Source organism: Alligator mississippiensis, chromosome 2 (assembly GCF_030867095.1).
Source record: "Alligator mississippiensis isolate rAllMis1 chromosome 2, rAllMis1, whole genome shotgun sequence".
Classification (NCBI taxonomy): Eukaryota; Metazoa; Chordata; order Crocodylia; family Alligatoridae; genus Alligator; species Alligator mississippiensis.
The window spans coordinates 166205395-166222388 of record NC_081825.1 but is presented as its reverse complement, the minus strand read 5'-3'; the positions used below and the strand labels follow the sequence as shown (position 1 = coordinate 166222388).

Here is a 16994-nt window from a genome sequence, read left to right as displayed (position 1 = left end):
GGGAAGTGGTGCTCGCCCCCACCCTGGGGATCTTCAAAAAGGAGGCTAGACAATCACCTTGCTGTGGTCATTTGACCCCAGTATTCTTTCTTGCTCATGGCAGGGGCCAGACTTGATGACCTGCTTAGGTCCCTTCCAACCCTACCAACAAAGAAAGTATGAAACTATGAAAGTGGAAAAAAGACCACAGAAGGGTCTTGATCATTCCCCAACCCTCTTATTTATTTATTTCCCAAACTAGTCAATTTATGATTAGATAGCTACTTAAAAGAACCCTAAGAAAATGAACAATAAAATAGCATTTCATCAGTCCACTGCTTTCTTGAAGGAAAAAGATATACTCTTGAAACAGACTTACTGGATTTTGATGCTTATAATGATGCGTGAATAAAGACAATGAAATGAATGCCACTCTCTCAAAATGTATGTTAACACTTTTAGCACTGCTGACTCCAAGCACACAGTATTGCATGCAAAAACAGGTCTACATTCCTCATCTGGAAAATTCTTTGAGCTAAATGATTTAATGGGCAGTTCAAAGCATCAGCTCAGAATAACTATTCTGAAGTCAGTTCAATGTAAACAACAGTTTCATCAGATTATAGCAAAAGAAAATGACATCATAAAAGGCTGAATTTTAAGTTGCAGGAATAGGCTACAGAGGATCCCAGTCAAGTTCTACTTACTTGTCCGTTTGCCCTGCATTTGCTGTGCTTTCTGCTCTCATTCGGGTAAGTGCAGCAGCAGCTTCATCCAATGCACAGCTGACCGAGGAAGTTAATCTACGAAGTACCTCGGGATCTGCAAACGCTTTACCATCAGGGGTAGATAGTTTACCTATTCCTTTTGTTCCAATTTATAAGTGCATACATATCAGAAAAGGAAGAAGGTAACAAAGAATTTTAAATTCAGTTCATTTGTTAGGTTAGCTGAAGCCTTTCCAAATACATTAAACAATTATGTTTGGAAAATGATTTTAGGGATGGCGATACTTACATATGGCAATACTGAGAATTTTGGTGCCAAAAAGGTAGGTCCCAGGCTCCCCTTACACTGGCAAGCACGCACCCACAGCTGGAAGCCCCCTTTGCTGAGGAGGCTCCCAGCTGTCAGGGCCATGCATAACTGAGACCGAGTCCCAGCAGCTGACAGGGCTCTAGGCTCCAGCTGTGCCATGCACTGCTGGGACCCAGAAACTCATTAGCTGTGAAGTCTCTGGGTTGTGGCTGCGCAGGTGAGGGGCAGCTGGGACTAAGAGCCCTGAGAGGACCCAGGGGTTTCATGGACCCCTGAGCCTTGGGGATCACAGCAACCATGATCCCCAGGGCTCGGGGGTTGCCCCCCTGTGGCTAGGAGCCCTGCCAGCTGACACTGTCCCAGCTGCAGGGGAGACCCTGTTACACATACAAATTAATGCTTGATAGCAACCAACTATACAGTTAGTACACATTTTCAAGGTCTAACTTTATAAGTGACTGGAGCTTTTTGATACAATAGTAACTTTGCACATGTAGTTGGTCTCAAGTTAACTGGGCAATTAACAAGTTAATTGTACCATACCTGTAATGTATAGAGGGGGCCTTTGAGACTAACTGCCTGGCTATGTGGTTGACTTCAGACTAACATTGCTAACTACCTCTCTACTCATGGAGAGCTTCACACTTTACCAAATGAAATGGACTGCAATCAACGTGCACAAATAATTTGCTCAGGTATGGTCAGATATCTTTTTTGTGATGAATACCATTTCAAAGACACCAATCCACTAAGTTCTACATATCGCAGAGACTCATGACAAGCTGTGCTTCATTCTTTCCAGGATATTAAGGAACACCTTTACCAGTGTTGTGCACAGCAAGCATGAACAAAGCAGCACCAGACTTCCAGAACTAACAAACAGCATAAAGAACCACCCAGGCATAAGAGCTGTTGACCAGAAGGGGACCAATTTCTTCCGGCCATAAAGCCTATCACAAATACTCCTTAGAGAAGATGAAGAAAGCAAAAACTTTCAAAACTTACAAGATCCAACAACAAGCCTATAATCCACAGCAATATCATCAACCTATCCAACCATGTTCTCAGTGCTACTGAGGCACCTGTACTATCTCACTGTCTTTCCTTCTGCCCCATTACACATCTCAATAAGATGCAACCATACGGGGACCTCAGGGCTTTTTTCCACTACTTAATCAACTAAGTCTCTAAGATGCCACCCTGCCCTACCTTCTGCCATATTTAAAGTGGCAAGAGTTAGGTGCTTCAGGAAGTGCATGCAGCACTTCGTATCCTGAGGAGGGTTACATTTGATCCTGAGAAGGGGGGAATTTGGTTGACTAATCTGAAGCCTAAGTTTGGCACCTGAGTGAGACTGGGAATCACAGGCCAAATTCTCACCTAGAGATTCAAAAAAATGCTTGGTTCTGCCATCATGCCACCACTTAACAGCCTAGCAACTAAAGCATTTATCCAGGATGTAGGAGACCTGGATTCTAGGCCCTCCTTATCTTGAGGGGTTCAAACCTACCAAATCTCCCACCTCCCAAAGCAATTAGTTTGTTAGCTTCAACTAAAAAGACAAGTTTGCACTGAGCTAAAGGAACCATCAACCCCTCCTGTTGAAGATGGTCCATTGTGTAGGAAAAAAATCCAAGGTTCCTGGGGCAAGAAAAAGAGCAAGGTTCAGGGAGGAGGGAACAAACATAACTAACTAATCCAGTGAAGAGGGCACAGCCCTGGGGAGGGAGAGTCCATTATTTTTAATGGAAACTCTAATAATAATAAAAGTAGCTTTACTATCCCAGAATTTTACTCTAGAGAAAGCTGTAAACAGAGCTGTCCCTAGGGGTGTGTGGGGCCTGGGGGTGACGAGTGGCCAGAGCATGGGGGGAGGGGGAAGAAGAGGGGGTTGGCGGCAAGTGGCCGGAACGCAGAGCCATGCAGTGGCTGCAGCAGGGTCTATACAGCACTGTCTGTGGGGCCCCGCAAAGCACAGTTGCCCTGATTCACACCCCACTCAGGGACAGCCCTGGCTGGAAAGATAAGAACCCTTACTCTACATCTTGCAACGTGTTTAAGGAACTCAAAAGTTAAACTGATTATCTGTCTACCACAGAACAGCTACTGAATTAAAAAAAGACTGGTAAACGGTAGATACTGATCTCTAATTCTACTTTACATAGCTACGAGAGTAGCCATCTTTTTCCATTAAGGAAACAGTCAAAGCTGATAGACTGGAAGACTTAGCAGGGACTCTAGCTATGAAAGTACAGAAACAATAGCCCTACAGTTCAAGGCACTTCAACTCCAAGCAAAGCCCTGCACATTGAGAATAATTGAGAAATTAACAAAAAAAAGGTTTAATTTTTTTTTTGTCAGAATAACCAGGACATTCCTTTATCTGTAACAAAATTAATTTGGAAAGGTATGCATTTTAATCAGCTCCCTTCCTCCCCTCAAAACCTGCACGCTTTTGGAAAGTTCAGCATGTTTTATATTTCAGGACAGCAACACATAAGGATTAGTACTTATGCAAGCAGGCACTGGGATCTCATGAATAAGGGTTGCAGGATTAAGTCTTAAGAGATGCAACAATTTACCTGCAGCTTCAAGTAAAGCTTCTAATCTAGCTTGGGTTTCTGGATCTACTGTTCTCAAGTCAGCACCATCAGCAGTACTAGACAAAAGCAATTTAGAAGCAGTCTCCAACATTGGATTTTCCAAATCATCTTGATCCAAAATGAACGATTCCACCTGGAAAGAAACAAAAGAGGAAGAAATGTTAAGACTTATTCCTTCTGTCATTTTAAGATCCAGGCTTTAAGAAAGCTTGCAATAATTTTCAGTTAATGAGTGAGGTTTACTCAGTAGTGTGCTGCTGAAAATCAAACTAGTTCCACTAAGGTCAATAAGAGTTTCTCCAGTGAACAGTGAAGCCCAATGAATGTTTCTCAACGTCAGATACAAAGTAAGTGTTCTGCAGTAAAAACTGTAAACTTGCTCCGCAAAAAATCCATTAATATGCCAATTTATTAAAGTAGCTTTTAGACTTAAATGTGAATTGTTAGGAGGATGTACTCCAATATATAAACCCAGGGGTAATTAATCTAAAGATCGAAATGCCAAGTACTACTTTTAGAGTACATTTTATTCCAAGGGAATGAGAACTAGTGTTAGCCATGAGCTCCCGTAGATATTTCTTATATATCTAAAAATTATATATTTATGGGCAGGATCCAATGGAGTGTCGACTAAAACGTGAAAGCTACATTAACCCATTTAATTGCTGATAGGTCTACTAAATCAAATCAGCCAGTGTGTATTTAACAGAAGCTGAATATTTGCAACATCCTCCTGTCTATCACAACCCAAGTTGTGAGTTTTTGTTTTGTGTGCTTCGGCACAGCTAAATTGCTCCCCGCTAAATTGTTCCCACCAAATTGCAGCTTCTTTGCACAGTAGAGTTTTCTGCTGCAACAGAGAACCCCAGGTGCAAAAGAAGTTCCCGCCAATTCGTAGCTTTCTTTGCAGTGTGCATTTCTAAGTTGCAGCACGGTGATGCACGTTGCAAAGAGTTCCCGCCATTTGTATTCTAATTCGAGCCCCGTTATTGGTTTACGTTAAATTATTCACACGTGGCAGCTAGCGATTGGCCTGCTAGCTGTATAAAAGGCTTGTGTGGTTTCCGCCCTAGTTGGAGGACTCCACGAACACTAGGAGAAGGAGACTTCGCGCTGCGTAAAGATCTCTAAGCGCTGCGGATCCTCACGGACCCAACGCATTCTAAGCAGGCAACAGAGGTCTGATCAGCCTCTAGCCTCTCCCCATCGCCGTATCCTTCCCTGCGCGCCAAAGAGACGGATCCACGGAGCCTAGCAAACTTCGTGTGAGTGAGTCTATTCAGAGCTCTTTACCGGACGGATTTTCTCCGGTTGGTCTGACAGGCTCGTGGTTTAGAGCCTCCAACCGGATGGGCTAGAAAAGTGTTCCCGGAGGAACTCTAGTCCGCCTCTCTTCTTTTCTACCCGCAACTGTAACTCAAGCAAGTTTTTCAGCCTGCACCGCGACCATCTCGGTGTAAGTAAAATAATCTTAAAATCAACCGTTACTTGTCTGTGCCTAATTCTAACTCGGCGCCCGCCCTCTCCGACCCGGCCTGCCCGGGCTGCCGGCCACGGCCCACGTGCAGAGCGACGAAAGCGACCCGGGGTCAGACCCGGCGCGCACACTGTCCTTTTGCTAAGCTGCTGCAAAGGCTTTGAAGATCACTAAATAATCAGGATTGCTATGTTGTACCTGCAGAGCTCCATAGATGCAAACTATACTTACTCTATTAGCAAAAGCTGGATCAATCTACTAGCACATTAAGAAAATTTAGCAAGAGTTCAACCTCTAATACAGTAGCCAACAGCCTGGCCTTTTCCAAGGGTTTAGGTTGTAGCCGTGTTGGTCTAAGGACATAGGCAGACAAGGTTCCTTGGGTGAATTTGATATCTTTTATTAGACCAACCCAAATAGTTGGAGAAAAGTTATTAAGCAAGTTTTCGGGTTCAAAAACCCTTCATCAGGCTAAGGAAGTTTCAGCAGTTGGTGTGGTCAAGCTTGCTTAATAACTTTTCTTCAACTATCTGGGTTGGTCTAATAAAAGAGATCAAATTCACCCAAGGAACCTTGTCTGCCTATGGCCTTTTCCAATACACTTAACATCTTCCAAGTTAATGTGAAAGACCTAATCTAGAGGAAAGACTTCTATTTTTAAGCATGTGTATCCATGACTCTCAACCAGCCAGGCATGACAGATCCTTCGAACAGCTAACTCTAACCCACCAAGGAAGCCACTGTCCATAGGACCAGTAGCATGATAGCACAGCTCTCCCAGACAGCATGCTGTATTTACTGAGAAGAAATAAGATATGCACAATATTTTAAGGAAATAAGACAAATTAAAAGGAGTCTCTATATCTGGCTACCTATTAAAAACAAAACAAATACTACAGCAAGGATAGATGATTTTTTTGGGAGTGGCCATATAGGGATATGTAAATAGGCATTCTTTAGGTTGATGAACAAAAGCATATTTGGAATTTTCCATCTTGGATCTCAGCCAAAGGATCTGCTGAATGTCTATGGCTCCCCAAAGCCCTGGTACCAATGACTCAGAAAATTTAGTACAGAGGTGGAATTTCAGTGTGATCTTGACTTTGCTTTCATGGATTGTCAGGGACTCTCTCCAAGATCTTCATGTGGATTCTAGTATTCTGGAAGGAAGGAGAAAAGACTGTAGTCTCTTCCCCAACCAAAATGGTTGAGTAGCTCTCTTTTGGTTTGGGCTGGCCTTTGTTTAGGTCTCAATTTCAATGCTATCTTACAATTAAGAGGAAAAGTCTTCAGGTCCCATTGATTGTTTCAGATGGATTTGGTAACTCCCTTCTTTGAGATTTCCTTCCTTTTGGAAAGAGTAAAGCCTGCTGCACATGGGAATGGTTAAACTGATCAGAGAACAGGTCATTCTATCAGTGACTGACAAGTCTGCTTCTGCAAGCTAAAAACAAGCTGAATATCAATTATTTAGCCATTATGAAACCCAGGCTACAATTAATGGATTTCTTGATTTTCCAAAAAGAATTTTTCACCCAAACACTTTACTATTTTTCATATATTATGTATATTGTGTAGGAAAAAATGTGAAAAGGCTAGGTATTAAAGATTTCACTGAAATTTCGTAAAGGAAATCTGCTCATACTCTAACCAGTATTCTCTTTCCAACCCTACCATAAAAACTAGCAAATGCTGAAACAGCAACTAATTTCTTATTTCAAATGCACCTCCCCAAATTCCAAGTAAGTTTTCATTATGTAAAGTTTATGGCTCTTATTGACTGACAAATGATGAAAGAGTCTAGGTGTTTTGAAAGAGATATCTTGGGTAGATACTGAACAGCTGGCCACTGTTCCCCTCCCCGCCAAATGACAAAATACACTCTAGAAACAAATGCCAAAAATAGGAAGGAACATGAAACACATTGGAAAAGTGATCTCTGAAAGAGGCTCTCTTTCTGCAAGGTACATTTCCTTTGAAATGCCTCCTGGTCTTCTTTTCTTTCAGTTATTCTGGAGAGTTGCAATAGAGAGAAAAACTGCACACGAGTTATAAGATGGAGAACTAATATGGAAAGCATTAATTTAGAAAAAGGTATAGCATAAAAGAGCTGCTAGAAGTCATCAGGAAAGCTAAGAGTCTGTGTGATCTGTTTTTTAAATAATTGTGATCTCAGTGACAGCAATTCAATAAAGACATTTGGAGAAGTCAAACTAGTTAAATGCAACTTGCAAACAAAGTTCACATCTTGGGGAAGAAAAATGAGCAGTCTTTAATCTTTGAACCTTCTCAGCTATTTTCAATCGTTCTGTAAGTATACCAACCTCTTCTATTTTTGCCAGTATGTTCCATCAGAATACAAGCGCTTATTTTAGCTCTATTCCCAGTTCACTAGCAACTGCATTTATTGTGGTTACACCTAGAAAGCTCAATCAGAATCAGGTCCCCTCAATGTGAGGGGGTATATGGTCCAAAGGCTAGCCTAGTGCAGGTGAAAGATGTATCACTATAAAATGAAACTTTTGGTAGTGAAGATGCAGTCTCTAAACAGTTAACTTGTTTGGCAGGAATCCAGAACTTTCAAACACATCCAAATATAGGACATGGTATGAAACTAGCAATATCAAATAAATCCTTACACAGAATAACGTTTTGAGTAGTGTGCAGATGGTTAATCTGAAACTTGAGAAAATGATTTTATTTGAATAGAACAACTATACAACCTTAATAAAAATTCAGTACATTTTTAAAATTACAAATCACACTTGAGATTTCAGTTAATGTCAAAGATGACAGAAAACTGTGCTTACTTGCACCTGTAAAGTACCTCACCTCTACATGCATTTGCATCACTATCTCATTAGAATACACTAAACTATGTTGATAAGGATGAACAAGAAAACAGAATGCAATGTAGTCTGCAACTCTAACAGGAATAAAATGCAATTAAAAAAGATCACCCATATCAGCAGATATAATTTAGACACAGATGACAAATCTGTATAGTACTTTTCAGTGGGAAATTTCACTTAAATTTACATCTCTTAACCTCCTAAATGAGTATATTTCATGCATCTGCTCTGTAAAGTTGAAGAATTTTCCTTTTAAAAATATTCCTTTCCAGGTGTGCTGTTAATTTTTGTACAAAACACTGCCCTGACTTTCAGTTACTGCTTCCCAATACTTTGATTACTGGGACAACGAAGGTTCTGATATTACAGAGCAGCTAGCGTAGATTAGAAGACCCCATGAACAAAATGCTTTACACAGGAGAGCTCCACTTTGTAAGAGGGAAGACACTAAACTCTTATTTTGCATTTATATGCATTTAAAAAACAAGCCTTCAGAATGTATCAGGATTAATAAACAGTTTTATGCCCTTTAAAAGTTATTGAAACAAATTGCCAAAAAAAAATTTAAATACGAATTTGTTGCCTAACAAAAGTACCCCACTACTTTGTTCAACTAAATGTAATAGGGCACAAAACTAACCTATTTACATTTGGACAGACTGCAGACATTTAAAAAAAAAAAAAAAAACCCAAAAAATCCTTTTTACCAGAAGCAGCAGCAGGTTACCTCAACCTGGCTCTGCAGCATCTGTAAAGATTGGGCGCTTCAAATAGGGCTTTTTAGCACTTTTAGCTGAAGCTGATTAAATCAGCTGTTAGATAAAAGATCCAAAAAAGCTCCACTAAAGCAACGATCTTTACAGACATCCAGTGAGCAGGCTGAAGTAATGTGCTCCCTCTTTTGGGCACCAAGTTTAAAATAAAGCACCATTTTTAAGGGGGGGGGGGGGGGGGGGGTTGCCTGAAAGCACCCTATAGCCTTACACACCTAGGCACATTCCAGTCGATTCAGATTTCAAAGATGATTCTTACTACAAAAACCCATTACAAATCGCACAGAAATTACCCAAGCAAGCCCCTATATAGGCAACTGCATTTCTGAAGTCAGGTTATAAAAATTTGAAAATAAGTTATTTCATCTGTACTGAAAAAAGTCAGAATCAAAACACCAACTTTCTACTTGGAAAATTCTATTAGAGATAAGATACAAAATTTCATCCAACCTTACGAACGCAAAGAAGTTGAAAGTGCTGAAGTAGCCTTTTCTAGCTTTAACTGCACCAAGGAAAGGCATAGCAAAGAGTTTCTACTCTTGGATACTCCAATTGCAATACAGCATTTTGTTAAGCACAGATTTTTTTGTTTTCATAAAATCAGTATTTTATGTATATTGTAAACTGCCCCAGGCATTTGAACACAGGCTGTCAAAACTGAAACAAGACAACAGGACTCACCAAGGGGCAGACACTGAATTGGAAATAAAATGTCACTTCCTTGCAGAAATAATTTTTGTAATGGGCACTCAGGTAGCTAATGGGGGACATAGTAACCCAGTGAAAAAACAGTTAAGTTTGTCTGTTCTTGTGCTGCATTTACTCATTTGCATTACTTTGATTTCTGGGGGGCATATCTTATCCCTGGGGTTCCAGTGAACACAATTCTCTCTTCAATGATTTACCAGAAAAATTATTTACCTTGAAATTAATGTGAGCCCTTGACGCAACCAGTCTGACTGTATCCTAGAATGCATCACAGGGCCACAAGAACAGTTTTTGTTTTGTTTTGTTTTTTTAAATGGCAGACGCTACCAATGCATTTGTTTGATTAGTCTCCAGAGGCTTTCTGTGATGAAGACACGTTCTGCCTGAGATCTCTGCTTCTGTGTGAAAACACCCACTACTCTCAGTACCAAAGGTGTCGACATCTGCTTAACACGGGGCGGGCAAAATATGGCCCATGGGCCAGATCCAGCCCACCAGACCATTCTATCCAGCCTGCAGGGCCCCTAAAAAATTCAGAAAATTAATATTGATCTGTTCCTGGCTGCTTGTCAAAGATGACAAGAGCCAAGGGGAGTAGGACCCAAGGGAAGCCAGCAGGACTCAGCAGCCCAGAAGTAAAGCTGACCTGGCCCCGCCCCCAGTCCCTTCCCATCCCCACCTCCCCTCCCCCCCACCCAGAAGCCCAGTGCTTAGCAGAGTCTTCTCTCCTGGGCCCCTGGGGCTGTTTCTGCCTCCCTCTACCCCTCTTATCTGAGTTTCCCTCTCTGGGATAGGGAGGCAGGGGAGGACTGTGGGGATGGTCCCAGTCCTCGGGGTTGGGCCGGCTCATGCTGAGTCCCTCAGCTGGGAACCACATGGCACTGGAGTGGCCAGTGGCCAACAGGAAAGCAGGGAAATGGCAGCTACAGGTGCAGGGACATGAGAGCCAGCAGGCACGCAGAGCACAGGGCCCATTCCCGTTGGGCCAGTGCCAGCGGGGCCCAGAGCAGGGCAGCAGGAGCACAGAGTCTAGCACCAGCTGTGCTGGAGGGGAGCAGGGGCCCCACGCTCCTGCCATCCCACTCTGGGTCCCGCCAGCACTGGCCCCAGGACACCAGTGCAGGCCCTGTGCTCCTGCTCGCTGTCCCTTTCCCCCTGCCTGTAGCTGCCATTTCCCTGCTTTCCTGCTGGCCGCTCCAGCACCACATGGCTCCCAGCTGAATGGCCAGACTACAGGAACACGGGGCCCATGCTGATATCCTAGGGTCAGGAGTTGGGGGGAGGGCGGCAGGGGTGTTCATAGGGCGAGTCCCACACACACACACACACACACACACACACACACACACACACACACATTCACCCCCCCATGCTGCCATACATGCAGACCCCCACACCTTCCCAGCCACCTTCCCCCCAACACAACCCCCCACAAACCCCATTCCCACCCACACCCCACATATCCACACACACCCACATGCTCCCTCACACCACCCCCACACCTATCCACCCACATACACCTACAGCTTCCCCCACACCCCACATACTAAACCCACAGTCCCCCACAAACCTATACCCACCCCCAGGCCCAGGCCCCCCACGATATACAAGAGTAAAACTTCATTTTAAGTTATTCTGCAATCACCTCTATGTGCGCTAGATAAACGCATGTAAATCAGGACAAAATAGTTTTTTAAATCAAATTAATGGTGTGGATGTACATGTTTTAAAATATAATTTGGTATTTTTCTGGTTGAGATGACAAAACCCCTTGCTGAAAGGAGTAGTTGTGGGGGTAAGGGGAGGGACTTCTGGTGGTAAAGGTCAAGGGTTAGGGGACAGGACTTCCAGTCACAAGATGGTGACCAGGGGAAGGGGCACCTGTTAAGAGCTGGGGCTACTGATGCAACCCTCAACAGCTTGCTACAACTCGGTAAGCAGCCCTCGGCCTGAAATAACTGCCCACCCCCAGCTAAACATGTCAGTAAAGTCTCCTTCTGCACTGAGGACATCCCATACTAATGTCAGGTCTTTTGTCAGCATTGTCTTCATCATGCCAACCCTGCTGGCTCAATGGGGCACTGAAGTGGTTTTCCCTATCCTCATATATTAGAACCCATCTCCTTAAAAGCTTAAGAGACCATCAGAATGCTCTAACACAATGGAGCTCAACCTTTTTCCCCATGGGCAGTACCTGGTCCTGGTCCATCTGTGGGCCACATCTGGCCTGGGCTGGTGTGACAGGGCCCAATCCAGCCATACTGAAAGAGATGGGGAGTGTGGTCCCTACCCCGATCCAGCCCCACAGGGGGAAGGAGGCATGGCCCAGACCAAACCTGGACCTGTGGGAGAAAGGGACATGACCCAGCCCTGATCTGGCTGTATGGGGCTTAGGAATTTGGCAGTGGGGAAGAGGCAGCAGTACTAATTGCCACTGTTCCCCTGCCCCCAAATGTCCTGACCTGTAGGAGACTCATAGGCCAGGTCAGTTCTGGCCCACAGGCTGGGGATTGAAACACCCTTGTTTCAACAAATGAAGCTTTGACTACATATCTTGAAATTTACATATTCTTGGTGAGACAGACAAACATACTGAACACCTAACTTAGTATACAAGACCCTACCAAGTAGAAGAGATACTTGCTGTGTCGGTTTTTCAGAGGGATTATTTCATCACAAGGAGGGCCCCACAAACCTGAAGCCCATAGGTTCCAAATCCACTTTAATGGGGAAAGTTCTGTACAAACAAAATTTTTGCTCCCAAAGGTGTCCGTATGATGGAATAAAATAATTTCTGAATATTTATTGAATAGTTTTAGAGAGATTTAGCTAGAGGTAAAAATAATTAGAACTTGGGAAGTGCCCATTCTCATCTGCATATCACAGGAGAGGAAACTGAAGGGTGTTCACCGTCATCCTGCCCACTGTTTGCTTTACAGGAGCATAAACATGGCCTTTGACATTGCATATTCAAAGCAGCAGCTGTTTGGCCTCCCTAAGCACCTGCTGAGTCTTTAGGGAAGGCATTAAAGGAATATCAGCACTTAAGTTATTCATTCTGCACCCTGAATATAAGTGACACTTGAGCTCTGCCCTACATCTCCAGGTAGATACGCAAGTTCTCTGCAGTAAAGACATACATAGCCTTAGCTATTTTTCACTCAAACCTTCCTAGTACATGAAAGCTATTTTTTGAAGCATCAAAACATAGGTCCCACAAATTAAAGGCTGAAAGCTACATTAACAATTCTATCATATTCACTGTTAGTACTCGCATCCAAATACTCCTCGGTAAACCAAGCCCTCAAGTGTGATAGCAACACCAATTAAGCCACTAGATCAGCAAATGAAAACCAGAAGTTACTCCATTACACAGCCATATTCAAACCTTAAAGCAAGATAACTACTCTGTTAAGAAACAAACTATCCAATATGAAAGTATAGCATATCAGCAGCTCCTAGTCAACTTGAAGTCTGGCAATAATACATATATATGTGATAAATGTTAGGAAGCACATAAAACCATAATGTTCACAGGCTTCTGATGACTAGAATGCATCTTATTGATGCAGGGGTTTAGGTTGTAGCCGTTGGTCTAAGGACATAGGCAGACAAGGTTCCTTGGGTGAATTTGATATCTTTCATTAGACCAACCCAAATAGTTGAAGAAAAGTTATTAAGCAAGCTTTCGGGTTCAAAAACCCTTCGTCAGGCTAAGGAAGCTTCAGCAGGTTGGCATGTGCTCTTCCTGGATGGAATGAAAAGTAAACAAGCCAGGGACTGGGCTGGGCTGGGGAGTCAGTTGCCAGGCAGATTATAATGTATCAAAAATCCAATGTCTGTGTTTAGTCCCTGATCTCTAGTATCCAGCAGGTTGATGAAATGGAGCTCATAGGCTCGTTTCTGGGAAGTGTTGTGTAAGTTTCCCTTGAGGATCAGGACTGAGATTGGAGAGAGAGTGGCCCTCCTGTGAGAAATGTGCCCCACCGGTAATTGGCAGACAAGGTTCCTTGAGTGAATTTGATATCTTTTATTAGACCAACCCAAATGGTTGGAGAATAGTTATTAAGCAAGCTTTCGGGTTCAAAAACCCTTCGTCAGGCTAAAGACGCTGCAGCAGTTGCTGCGTGCTCTTCCTGGATGGAATGAAAAGTAAAGAAGCCAGGGGCTGGGCTGGGGAGTCAGTTGCCAAGCAGATTGTAATGTATCAAAAATCCAATGTCTGTGTTTAGTCCCTGATCTCTAGTATCCAGCAGGTTGATGAAATGGAGCTCATAGGCTCGTCTCTGGGAAGTGTTGTGTAAATTCCTTGAGGATCAGGACTGAGAGACTGGAGAGAGAGTGGCCCTCCTGTGAGAAATGTGCCCCCGCCGGTAATTGAGTGTTTCTGTCTTTGATGGATTTCCGGTGTGCGTTCATTCTGGTGCACAGTTGTTGTCTGGTCTCTCCTACATATCTTCCATCAGGGCATTTGGTGCATTGGATGAGGTATACTACATTCCTGGAGGTGCAGCTGTAAGATCCTGGGATGCTGATGGCTCTGTTGTGGGGTGTAGTAATAGTGGAGGTGGTGGAGATGTGTTGGCAGGTTTTGCATTTCTTGTCATGGCACGGTCTGGATCCTTTTGGTGTGTTCTGGGGCTGAGGAAGTACGCTTCTTGTGATGAGGTTGGCGAGGTTCGGTGCTTGTCTGAAGGCTAGGATGGGTGGCTCTGGGAAGATTTTTTTTAAGAATAGGGTCTTTTTCTAATATGGGTTGCAATTTTTTGAGGATTTTCTGTATAGGTTCAAGGGATGGGTGATAGGTCATAACCAGCGGTGTGCGATTTGTGGGTGTTTTTCTTCTGTACTGCAGACCAAAAAAGCTGTGATATACAGCCAAGCCCTCAGATACCACCGCATCTGTACTGAAGATAACACCCAGGATCGCCACCTCACCAATCTTAAAAAGGCTTTCACCCAACAAGGACACTCCTCCAGAGAGGCAGATAGCACGTTTGAAAGAGCCACCTGGATACCACGTGAAGAACTGCTGCAGTACAGAAGAAAAACACCCACAAATCGCACACCGCTGGTTATGACCTATCACCCATCCCTTGAACCTATACAGAAAATCCTCAAAAAATTGCAACCCATATTAGAAAAAGACCCTATTCTTAAAAAAAATCTTCCCAGAGCCACCCATCCTAGCCTTCAGACAAGCACCGAACCTCGCCAACCTCATCACAAGAAGCGTACTTCCTCAGCCCCAGAACACACCAAAAGGATCCAGACCGTGCCATGACAAGAAATGCAAAACCTGCCAACACATCTCCACCACCTCCACTATTACTACACCCCACAACAGAGCCATCAGCATCCCAGGATCTTACAGCTGCACCTCCAGGAATGTAGTATACCTCATCCAATGCACCAAATGCCCTGATGGAAGATATGTAGGAGAGACCAGACAACAACTGTGCACCAGAATGAACGCACACCGGAAATCCATCAAAGACAGAAACACTCAATTACCAGTGGGGGCACATTTCTCACAGGAGGGCCACTCTCTCTCCAATCTCTCAGTCCTGATCCTCAAGGGAAACTTACACAACACTTCCCAGAGACGAGCCTATGAGCTCCATTTCATCAACCTGCTGGATACTAGAGATCAGGGACTAAACATAGACATTGGATTTTTGATACATTACAATCTGCATGGCAACTGACTCCCCAGCCCAGCCCCTGGCTTGTTTACTTTTCATTCCATCCAGGAAGAGCACACACCAACTGCTGAAGCTTCCTTAGCCTGACAAAGGGTTTTTGGAACCCAAAAGCTTGCTTAATAACTATTCTCCAACCATTTGGGTTGGTCTAATAAAAGATATCAAATTCACCCAAGGAACCTTGAATGAGCAATGCATTTTCATACCGTGTAGTCATGCAGGACAGTTAATTCTACAACAAAGTATGTGTGACTAAAATATTACTGAGATCAGAGTAATTTAAAAAAAATGCAAAATAAAGTCAGTAAATATTCTCATTACTAGTTTCTCTAATACACTGGTTTTTAAACTGTACTTTGTGCAACCCCAGGGTTCCACAATAGGCCTTCAGTGGTTCCACAAAGAGACTGGGGGTAATGGCAGAGTGGGCGGGGAGGTGTTGCACTGCCATCGCCTGGCCAAGCCGAGCCACCTGGCTCCATATCAGCTCACAGGATAAGGGCAGGAGAGTACAAGGCAGGAGAAGTGAGAAAGGGCTCCATGACTTTAGAGAGTTTGAAAACCACTGCTCCAATAGATATTAAAGCCTCATCTTTCAAACCCAAAGAAGCCCCCTATTTTTTAATTTTTTTATCCATAGAACCAGAACACCGATTCTATAAATAACTCTGGTCGTCATCAATCCACAGAACAGCCCTAGCATCAGTTACTGTACTGCAATTTTCTCAGTCATAGGTGTGCAATTATAATGATAATTAGATACAAAAGAAAGCAAAAATAAAATCATTCTTAAACCAGATGATCTATCACCTACAAAATTCAACTAGTCCCAACAATTATTTTTGCTTTAATAGATGGGGGGGGAGCACAATTTCTTAATGCTACATTAGCAATTAACTGTTAACGTAAGAATTTTAGTATACATTAGCTAGTCATTTTACTGGAACAAGAGATTCTTACCCTCATGCTACAATATTTTATTATATAGTCAAAACAGGAGGGACACTTACATACATAAGAAATAATTTCAAGTATTGTAATTAATAAACCAACATCATCAGCAAATTTGTCTACCAGTATGTCGTCAAGTAACAAATTTATGAGAGTAACTAATGTTGTACTGGTTTCCCTGTCTGTCTACTTCAGACCGACTAAAGCAAAAAAAAAAAAAAAAGAAAAAGTAGTAGATACTAAAGAGGATGCGCTATCTGGTAGTTATATGAAAATTACTATTTTTTCTTACCTTCATGCTACAATATAGCTATATTTCACTCAAATCCTTCCCTCCTCGCCATCCCCCTGCCGCCCGGATGAGCTGAGGCTCCGTCCTGCACCCTGCCCCACCCCAGCTGGGCAGTACTACGCCAACCCCAGCCCCTGCCCCACTCCTCCCTCACAGCGAGGGACATTGATCTGCTCACCCCCACCCCCTTCCACTTCCACCATAACAGACTTACCAGATGGATGCAGCTTTCCAAGCTGCTGGCCTGTGCTCCTTGTTGTCTACATGCTGCACTGGGGCTGCGCGCATACACGGGCATTTATCAGCTAAAGTATCGGCCACATCATGCCAAATTTCCAATACAATTAAATTTTCTTTATATTGGTATCAATCTGATACCAGACTGATGCATCACACCTCTACTATTTTTGGCAAAGTTTTATGAAACTTTTACTGACTTCAGTCCTAAACAAAATTCATTAACACAATAGCTTGAATTTAATTCCACTCTTTCCACTTCATTTAACTCTTATCACTAATCCAAAATTAAAGCACTAAAGAGTCCAAAAGACTAATTTGCCAAGTGATTTTGCTCCTTACCAGGTCCCTCAACACACGTCATTTTTATCATCAGTTC

General features: G+C 43.2%; 1 protein-coding gene across 5 annotated transcripts in view; it reads right to left on the bottom strand.

Annotated features, from left to right (window-relative positions):
• ANKRD17 (ankyrin repeat domain 17) overlaps positions 1-16994 on the bottom strand; it is a 201272-nt gene that overhangs the window by 83427 nt on the left and 100851 nt on the right. For all 5 annotated transcript variants that reach the window (XM_059722369.1, XM_059722370.1, XM_059722371.1 and 2 more), the window contains exons 2-3: positions 3600-3753; positions 687-843 (exon numbers count right to left, since the gene is read on the bottom strand). In XM_059722369.1, coding sequence (XP_059578352.1) covers positions 687-843; positions 3600-3753 — 311 coding nt within the window. The remainder of the gene's footprint in view (positions 1-686; positions 844-3599; positions 3754-16994) is intronic.